Source organism: Pelobates fuscus, chromosome 8 (genome assembly GCF_036172605.1).
Source record: "Pelobates fuscus isolate aPelFus1 chromosome 8, aPelFus1.pri, whole genome shotgun sequence".
Taxonomy (NCBI): Eukaryota; Metazoa; Chordata; class Amphibia; order Anura; family Pelobatidae; genus Pelobates; species Pelobates fuscus.
Window position 1 is genome coordinate 106126763 of NC_086324.1, and position 10359 is coordinate 106137121.

General features: G+C 41.2%; 1 protein-coding gene across 1 annotated transcript in view; it reads right to left on the reverse strand.

The window, feature by feature from the left end:
• Nucleotides 1-8600, reverse strand: part of RFTN2 (raftlin family member 2) — a 484037-nt gene extending 475437 nt beyond the window's left edge. The window contains exon 1 of the mRNA XM_063430216.1: nt 8275-8600. Within this exon, the coding sequence (XP_063286286.1) occupies nt 8275-8413 (139 nt within the window). The 5' untranslated portion in view covers nt 8414-8600. The remainder of the gene's footprint in view (nt 1-8274) is intronic.
• Nucleotides 8601-10359: the final 1759 nt, after the last annotated feature.

Sequence of the window (10359 nt, forward strand, 5' to 3'; positions counted from 1 at the left end):
GTGTATAGTGGATGCAGATTGTAGTTTTATTATTATTGACATTTATATAGTGCCAACAGATTCCATAGCGCTTTACAATATTATAAGAGGGGGGTATTTAACTATAATTAGGACGATTACAAGAAAACTTACAGGAATGATAGGTTGAAGAGGATCCTGCTCACGAACTTACAGTCTAAAGGAGGTGGGGTATAAAACACAATTACATAAAATACATTACATTTTATGTAATGTATGTAGTGTCTGTGTTTATTAGGTGCAGAGTATATGTTTGTGTAGTGGATGTAGTGTGTCTATAGTGAATGCAGAGTGTGTTTGTGTAGTGGATGTAGTGTGTGTATAGTGAATACAGATTGTGTGTTTTTGTAAGGAAGTAGTGTGTGTATAGTGATTGCAGAGTGTGTGTGTGTGGTGGGACACCGCAACTAAGTGACATGCCCACTGTATATGCATATCTCTTTGTCTTATATTTTGTGTCCCCAGTGTCAATTCTCATCAATTCCCCTTGTACTCTATGGTTCCCCATGTATACAGGGAGTGCAGAATTATTAGGCAAGTTGTATTTTTGAGGATTAATTTTATTATTGAACAACAACCATGTTCTCAATGAACCCAAAAAACTCATTAATATCAAAGCTGAATATTTTTGGAAGTAGTTTTTAGTTTGTTTTTAGTTATAGCTATTTTAGGGGGATATCTGTGTGTGCAGGTGACTATTGCTGTACATAATTATTAGGCAACTTAACAAAAAACAAATATATACCCATTTCAATTATTTATTTTTACCAGTGAAACCAATATAACATCTCAACATTCACAAATATACATTTCTGACATTCAAAAACAAAACAAAAACAAATCAGTGACCAATATAGCCACCTTTCTTTGCAAGGACACTCAAAAGCCTGCCATCCATGGATTCTGTCAGTGTTTTGATCTGTTCACCATCAACATTGCGTGCAGCAGCAACCCCACCCTCCCAGACACTGTTCAGAGAGGTGTACTGTTTTCCCTCCTTATAAATCTCACATTTGATGATGGACCACAGGTTCTCAATGGGGTTCAGATCAGGTGAACAAGGAGGCCATGTCATTAGATTTTCTTCTTTTATACCCTTTCTTGCCAGCCACGCTGTGGAGTACTTGGACGCGTGTGATGGAGCATTGTCCTGCATGAAAATCATGTTTTTCTTGAAGGATGCAGACTTCTTCCTGTACCACTGCTTGAAGAAGGTGTCTTCCAGAAACTGGCAGTAGGACTGGGAGTTGACCTTGACTCCATCCTCAACCCGAAAAGGCCCCACAAGCTCATCTTTGATGATACCAGCCCAAACCAGTACTCCACCTCCACCTTGCTGGCGTCTGAGTCGGACTGGAGCTCTCTGCCCTTTACCAATCCAGCCAGGGGCCCATCCATCTGGCCCATCAAGACTCACTCTCATTTCATTAGTCCATAAAACCTTAGAAAAATCAGTCTTGAGATATTTCTTGGCCCAGTCTTGACGTTTCAGCTTGTGTGTCTTGTTCAGTGGTGGTCGTCTTTCAGCCTTTCTTACCTTGGCCATGTCTCTGAGTACTGCACACCTTGTGCTTTTGGGCACTCCAGTGATGTTGCAGCTCTGAAATATGGCCAAACTGGTGGCAAGTGGCATCTTGGCAGCTGCACGCTTGACTTTTCTCAGTTCATGGGCAGTTATTTTGCGCCTTGGTTTTTCCACACGCTTCTTGCGACCCTGTTGACTATTTTGAATGAAACGCTTGATTGTTCGATGATCACGCTTCAGAAGCTTTGCAATTTTAAGAGTGCTGCATCCCTCTGCAAGATATCTCACTATTTTTGACTTTTCTGAGCCTGTCAAGTCCTTCTTTTGACCCATTTTGCCAAAGGAAAGGAAGTTGCCTAATAATTATGCACACCTGATATAGGGTGTTGATGTCATTAGACCACACCCTTTCTCATTACAGAGATGCACATCACCTAATATGCTTAATTGGTAGTAGGCTTTCGAGCCTATACAGCTTGGAGTAAGACAACATGCATAAAGAGGATGATGTGGTCAAAATACTCATTTGCCTAATAATTCTGCACTCCCTGTATATACCGTATATACTCGAGTATAAGCCGAGTTTTTCAGCACATTTTTTGTGCTGAAAAACCCCAACTCGGCTTATACTCGAGTCAATTGTCTGTATTATGGCAATTTGCATTGCCATAATACAGACAGGGGCTGTGGGGGCTGCAGAGAGATGTTACTTACCTTTCCTGCAGCTCCTGTCAGCTCTCTCCTCCTCCGCCGGTCCGTTCAGCTCTTCTGTCAGCTCACAGTGTAAATCTCTCAAGAGCTGCGGCTCTCGCGAGATTTACACTGGGAGCTGACCGAGGTGCTGAACGGACCGGCAGAGGAGGAGAGAGCTGACAGGAGCTGCAGGAAGGTAAGTAACATCTCTCTGCAGCCCCCACAGCCCCCTCCTACACAGTGCCCATCCACTGGACCACCAGGGAAGGAGAGCCCCCCTCCCTGGCCAGCTAGCAAGCAGGGAGGGGGGACGAAAAAATGCATATATATATTAATAATAGTAAAAAAATAAAAATAATAAAATAAAAATAATAATTAAATAAATAATAATAATAAAATAAAAAAATAATAATAATAAAAAAATGTAATGAAACAAAAAAAATATTAAAATAATAATTAAAAAATAAAAATGCCCACCCCCCACCAAGGCTCTGCATCACACACACACACTGCACTCATACACATACACACACTGCATTCATACACACACACTGCATTCATACACACACACTGCACTCATACACACAGCATTCTCATACACACACACACACACTGCACTCATACACACAGCATTCATACACACACACTGCATTCATACACACACACTGAACTCATACACACACACTGCACTCATACACAGCATTCTCATACACACACACTGCATTCATATACACACACTGCATTCATATACACACTGCACTCATATACACACTGCACTCATACACACACTGCATTCTCATACACACACTGCATTCTCATACACACACACTGCATTCTCATACACACACTGCATTCATTATATACACACACTGTAAATAAATATTAAATTAATATAATTTTTTAAGGATCTAATTTTATTTAGAAATTTACTAGTAGCTGCTGCATTTCCCACCATAGTCTTATACTCGAGTCAATAAGTTTTCCCAGTTTTTTGGGGTAAAATTAGGGGCCTCGACTTATATTCGGGTCGGCTTATACTCGAGTATATACGGTATATGGAATTGTTTTATTTGTGTGTTTCCCCTTGTATTTTTACACTGTATAATGCAGCCACGCGGGGGGCGCTACGGCACACTGGTTCTGTACATCCGATTGCCACGCTTTTTGCAGGGATCCCAGATGGGACCCAGGGCTATTTAGCCATGTAGGTTTTAACCCTGTAACCCCTTCCCTTCCAGGGGCGCTGAGCCCCAAAGTGTAACCCCCTCCCCCCCCCCCCCGAATGTAATCTGATTAAATGTGTATCCCAGTGTACTGTTTGGTATCTCCCACGGCGGGAGATAGCTATCTGTAACCCAGTCCCCTCGTGCCTGGGACTAAGGGAAGTGTATTGTGTAGAAGTGAGACCCCCTGCGGTCTGTGCATAAAAGAAGCCTGTGTTCAACAAAGATTGCGTGTCAGTCTGGCAGAGTCCAGTGCTTATACCTCCAAAAATGTGTGTCGTCCTGTTATTGGAGGGAAGGAAGATTTAACCCATGTGTCTGCTGTTCCAGCTTGCAGGGGATTCAGAAGATTTATCCCCTGTGTCTGCTGTTCCAGCTTCCAAGGGATGCAATGGGGAAAAGTCCTGGTAAGGACTAAGAGCTTCCAGGGCTGAGTGCCATCTCTGCCTCGAAGCACATAGAGCTAAGTCCCCTATCCATGCAAGAGTTCCTGATCGGCTGAAGGTAACCGGTCGGTTAACCGGGAAGCGGGATGTCCCTTTACAGTGCGATTGTGTAAAGATGTAGTATGTGTTTAGTGAATGCAGAGAGTGTGTTTGTGTAAGGATGTAGTATATGTTTAGTGAATGCAGAGTGTGTGTTTATGTAAGGATGTAGTATATGTTTAGTGAATGCAGAGTGTATGTTTGTGTAAGGATGTAGTGTGTGTATAGTGACTGCAGAGTGTGTGTTTGTGTAAGCATGTAGTGTGTGTATATTGATTGCAGGGTGTGTGTTTGTTTAGTGCATGTAGTGTGTGTATAGTGAATGCAGAGTGTGCATTTGTGTAAGGATGTAGCGTGTATATAGTGACTGCAGAATGTGTGTTTGCATTCACTACGCACACTACATTCTTACATAAACACACATTTTCCATTCACTATACACACACTTCATCCTTACACAAACACATACTCTGCAGTCACTATACACACACTACATCCTTACACAAATACACACTTTGCATTCACTACATATACTACATCCTTACACAGAGTGTGTATTTGTGTAAGGATGTAGTGTGTGTATAGTGAATGTGTATTTGTGTAGTGTTTGTTTAGTTAATGCAGAGTGTGTGTTTGTGTAAGAATGTAGTGTGTAAATGTTGTGTAAAATGTAGTGGGAGTGCATACTGTGGGGGAAAAAATAGCATTTTTTTTTTTACTACATTTAGTTTTATTCCCACTCCCTGCGTCTTACCTGTGGCCAGGGAGGGGGGGGGGGGAGATCACATTCCCTGGTGGTCTGGTGGCATGGTGCTGGCCCCCGGCTACCTGTACAGGGGGACTCAGCACACTCCATGTTCACTTCCTAGCTGCTCTGCTCTTATCGCGGCACGTGGGAGTTACAAAAGACCAGAGCAGCTAGGAAGTGAACATGGAGTGTGCTGGGCACCCCTGCTGTGTACAGGTAGCCGGGGGCCCGCAGGTGCACATATTTATAGCGATCATTGCTATATATAAGTGCATGTAGGCAGTGGTGTACTAAGGGGAAGGAAGGGGGCGGTTTGCCTTGGGTGCCACTCGCTAGGGGAGTGCCCGGGGCAGACTGTGTCGGATCATTATGGCCACCGGACCACCACCGGACCACCAGGGAGCCCACCGGACCACCAGGGAATTAAGGTATTTAGTCCGTCCCCCCCCCTCTCCCCATCAGTCCCCTCCCTCACACCATCACCCCTCCTCCCTCTCACCATCACCCCCCCTCTCATCTTCACCCCCCCTCCCCCCTCCCTCTAATCACCCTTCCTCCCTCTAATCATCACCCCCACTCATCATCATCCCCCATCCCTCATCATCACCCCCTCCCTCTCATTATCTCCCCCCTCCCTCTCACCATCACCCCCCTCCCTCTCACCATCACCCCCCCCTCCCTCTCACCATCACCCCCTCCCTCTCACCATCACCCTCTCACCATCACCCCCTCCCTCTCATCATCACCCTCCCCTCCCTTTCACCATGACCCCCTCCCTTACACCATCACCCCCTCTCCCCATCACCCCCTCCCTCACACCATCACCCCCTCCTTCTCACCATCACCCTTCCCTCTCACCATCACCCCCCCTCACTCTCACCATCACCCCCCTCACTCTCACCATCACCCCCTCCCTCACACCATCACCCCTCCCATCACAGTATTACTCTCCACTCCCTCACACTATCACCCCTCCCTCTTACCATCACCCGCTCCCTCACACCATTATCCACTATATAAGCACACACTGCATCCACTACACAAACAAACTGCATTCACTATACAAACACACACTGCATTCACTATACCAACACATTACATACACTATACAAACACACATAAACACACACTTATACATGTGTGTCTGTGTATCGGTATGTCTGTGTATCTGTATGTGTGTTGGTATATGTGTATATGTATGTGTGTTGGTATATGTGTATCTGTATGTGTCAGTGTGTGTATGTGTATGTGCATCTGTTTGTGTGTCTGTTTGTATCAGTGTGTCTGTATGTGTGTGTCTCTGTATGTGTGTCTGTATGTGTGTGTGTCAGTGTTTGTCTGTATTTGTGTATGACTGTGTTTCTATGTAACTGCATGTGTGTACCTATGTGACTGTGTTTGTGTGCCAGTGTGTGTATATGGGAGTATATGTGCATACATCTCAGCATTTCGCCTACACTACACACAAATACAACCCTGCATCCAAATGTCAACACTAAATAAAAACACACCACCATATTCAAAAACCACACCACAGAAAAATGCACGCCTGCAATTAAATGTCAATACATGCAAACACACCGGTACATTCAGTCACACATACTCCATACAAAAACATCCTTACATTCAAACACACAAACACTGCTCGGTGCTAAATACATAAAAAAAATACAAACACTGCTCGGTGCATTTTTAAGCTGGGGGTGCCAAATATAGGACTCGCTGGGGGTGCCAAATGCTCCAGGTAAGCCCCTGCACGTAGGGAAAGTGGGGCCCAGAACCCCCTGAACAGTCCGGGCCCCCAAGGATCGCCTATGACAATCGTTATTGTTATCATGCCCTGATGGCGGCCCTGCAGAAGGCATTGGGGTTAAAATGTTAGCTAATGGTTTAACCCCTTCAGGTAACCTGGTGCATTGGACCTAAACACACCATAACAACTTCATTCAGATGGAGTTTTTATGGTGCTAGGAGTGTTCCTTTAAATTCTTTAAAAAGTAAAAATAAGATTAGTGTGAACAAGTTTATTATACTAACACATTTAAATGTTCATTCTGATTAGATTGATGTTCTCTCTAAATACAATTTGCACAATGAGCTAATGTTTGGTATCTTTGGAAAAAATATGTCAGTTGGAAAACATAAAAGCCTTCAAAATATAAGCAGAACAGAGATGTCTATGTTCCCAGAGGGCAGCCATCTGGTCTTGTTTATTTTTGTTTTCAACTTTCTGAACTGCAATTTTCACTATACAGAGCAACATGGAGACTGGGGCCTCTGAGAAAGCATGATCTGCCTGTAAAGTATGCAGGGATGATTTTTAAAAAGGGCGGTTCATTTTTTGTTAACTTGCTTAATATAGAAACAGTTGTGTACATCAGTGCTTCTATATTCAATTTACAAATGTATTACCGTTTGTATTTTTCTACTTGCGTTTAAAATAAAATCTGAGAAAATGTTAAAATGAAAGCAAAAAATAAACTGAAAATAAATGTTTATTTTAAAACTGTTGTGATTTATGCCATAATTTAAGGACGTGGTTTCCAAACCAGTCCTCATGGCCCACCAACAATCCAGTATTTATGTATTTCCCTTTTTTATTCCAGTGAAGATACTGACAAAACCTGAACTCTTGGTGGGCCATGAGAACTGGGTTAGGAACCACTGATCTAAGCTCTTTATCCGTTAAACAATGAAAAGTAGTAAACTGAAAACTGTACTGCAAAATTTAGGCAACAATAGCTGATTTGGAAAGAAAATCTCCAAACAGATATGGTTCCAACTTAGCTATTGTAGTTCAAGTTTTTAAATTACATTTTCAGTTCACTACAATTCTTTAATAAACACCTATATTATTATTATTTTTATATAGCGCCAACAAATTCCATAGCGCTTAACAATGGGTGTACTAACAAACATGTAATTGTAACCAGACAAGTTTGATGCACAGGAACGGAGGGGTTGAGGGCCCTGCTCAATGAGCTTCAATGCTAGAGGGGTAGTGGGGTAAAGTGACACAAAAGGTAAGCATAGAATTAGGGAAGTAGATAGGAAAAACAGTCCATATCTGGCACATGAAAACCACATAAATATATGAAGAATTAGCTTCCCACACTGCATTAGTGGTTATAGTACAACAAGCAGTACAATCTGTGTGCCTGCTTCTGCATGTGGGTGAAAGGGTATGCATGCATGTCAGGGTTATTCACTTACATGTGAAGTGTCAGAATTTCAAATAGTCCAACACAATAAAATTATAAAATTGCTCCATGTCAACTTTGTTTCACATTGCACTATTTTAACCTAAAATTTTAAATTCACTTAGAATTCCTGACAATTCCCACTTTAGTGACTTACTCTAAAATGAGCCTCTAGTAGTCTCTAGAGAAGATAGGCCATATACTTCTTTGGACAGAGATCTTCTCGTCCCTAGGCATTGCTTTGGTTCTGACAGTCACGCTGAGCCTTTATACGATGTATAAGCACTTTATACAATTCTATGCAACTATATATAAATATATTTACACCAATAAACATGTATATGTCTAACTGATAATAAAACAAATAAGAAAACAAACTTACATTCCAAAGTAAAGTCCAGTAATGTATATTCATATGCAGAATCCGTTTTTGTTTCTACTTGTGGCCTCTTAAGTGTAGAGAATATTTTTCCAGGACTGCTGTCATCAGGATCCTCTAGTTTCCTCAGTCCACACCCCATGGTGAAAGCGTGTTTAAAAAATATTTCACAAAAAAAAAAGTAAAATGTATCACATATTTAATACTCCATTTCCAAATCAGCCAGTTTATGAAAACAATTTCTGCCCATGTTCTTGAAACTACAATGTGATTTGTCCTATTCACATGCAGGCTCTGCAGAAGAGATCTCAAATTCAGAAGCACAGGCTGTAGAGTTTATTGAATACTCATCATGCCACGTCAATTTCTAGCCGGCCCCTTTCCTCTTTCTCTGCTACAGACACCAATAGGTTTTCGTGCCTCCGTGTAACCTCCCCCTTTGGCTAATAGGTGGAAAGGCAATTAGGGGCTGTGAGATAAATCACAATGGCCAACATTTTTTTCACCACGGAATTTTAGAAACGAACAGTGAATATGTGTTTATATAATTAAATTACCTACTTATTCATAGGATGGATCCAGAGAGATATATTATTTTAACATAGTTTTTAAAAAATATAATTATTTTTTTTTTATTATTTATAGAAGAAAACTTTATAATTAAGTGTTGTTCAAAATGGTCCACCCTTAAAAACATCCATGGATGGATACAACACATTTTAAAATATATACTGAGTATACGAACATAGTACCAATAAAACAATTATTCTATCCTGCTATACTTTAAATGATTTTAAAAAAATATTCATGATCAATGTTAAAACCAATGAAAAAATAAAGGAAGTGCTGCATGTATGAATCAGATATTTAAAGCTATCACAATAGTGAGTAAAACAAACTAGGTCTCTAAGGTTGAAGTAACTATGGGAAATCAGTTTTGTCTACTATGAGAGAAGAATTTAATCATGTATGTATGGTGGACGTCCCAAAATTAAAACTGTTTTTATTTTATAGGTTTCTGTTGAAGCAGCTCTGTCACAGTCTGGGGAGTGGGAACCTTGCATTATTTGAAAAAATCCACAATGGTGACATTGCCACTGGGTGTACTGTGGCCTGGGTGGTGCAGGCAAAGTTGAGTTTATTATTATTATTGCCATTTATATAGCGCCAACAGATTCTGTAGCGCTTTACAATATTATAAGAGGGGGGATTTAACTATAAATAGGACAATTATAAGAACACTAACAGGAAAGATTGGTTGAAGAGGACCCTGCTCTAACCAGCTTACCGTCTTTAGGAGGTGGGGAGTAAAACACAATAGGGCAGTTTAACCCCTTCCCGACCAATGACGTACCAGATACATCTGCCAAAAAGGGCGGTAACGACCGCGGACATACCTGGTATGTTACATAGTTACATAGTTACATAGCTGAAAAGAGACTTGCATCCATCAAGTTCAGCCTTCCTCACATATGCTTTTGCTGTTGATCCAAAAGAAGGCAAAAAACCCAGTCTGAAGCGCTTCCAATTTTGCAACAAACTAGGAAAAAATTCCTTCTTGACCCCAAAATAGCAGTCAGATGTCTCCTTGGATCAAGCAGCTATTATCCCACTAATTAGAAATTGTATCCTTGTATGTTATGTTTTTGCAAGTATTTATCCAATTGCAATTTAAACATCTGTATAGACTCTGACAAAACCACCTCTTCCGGCAATGAATTCCATATCCTTATTGCTCTTACTGTAAAAAAAACCTTTTCTTTGCCTTAGATGAAATCTCCTTTCTTCAAGCCTAAATGTGTGACCTCGTGTCCTATGTATAGCCCTGTTTATGAATAGATTTCCAGATAATGGTTTGTACTGGCCCCGAATATATTTGTATAATATTATCATATCCCCTCTAAGGCGCCGTTTTTCCAAACTGAAGAGATTTAAATTTTTTAACCTTTCTTCATAACTAAAATGCTCCATTCCTTTTATCAATTTTGTAGCTTGTCTCTGCACTTTTTCTAGTGCCATGATATCCTTCTTTAGAACAGGTGCCCAAAATTGCACAGCATATTCAAGGTGTGGTCTTACCAGCGATTT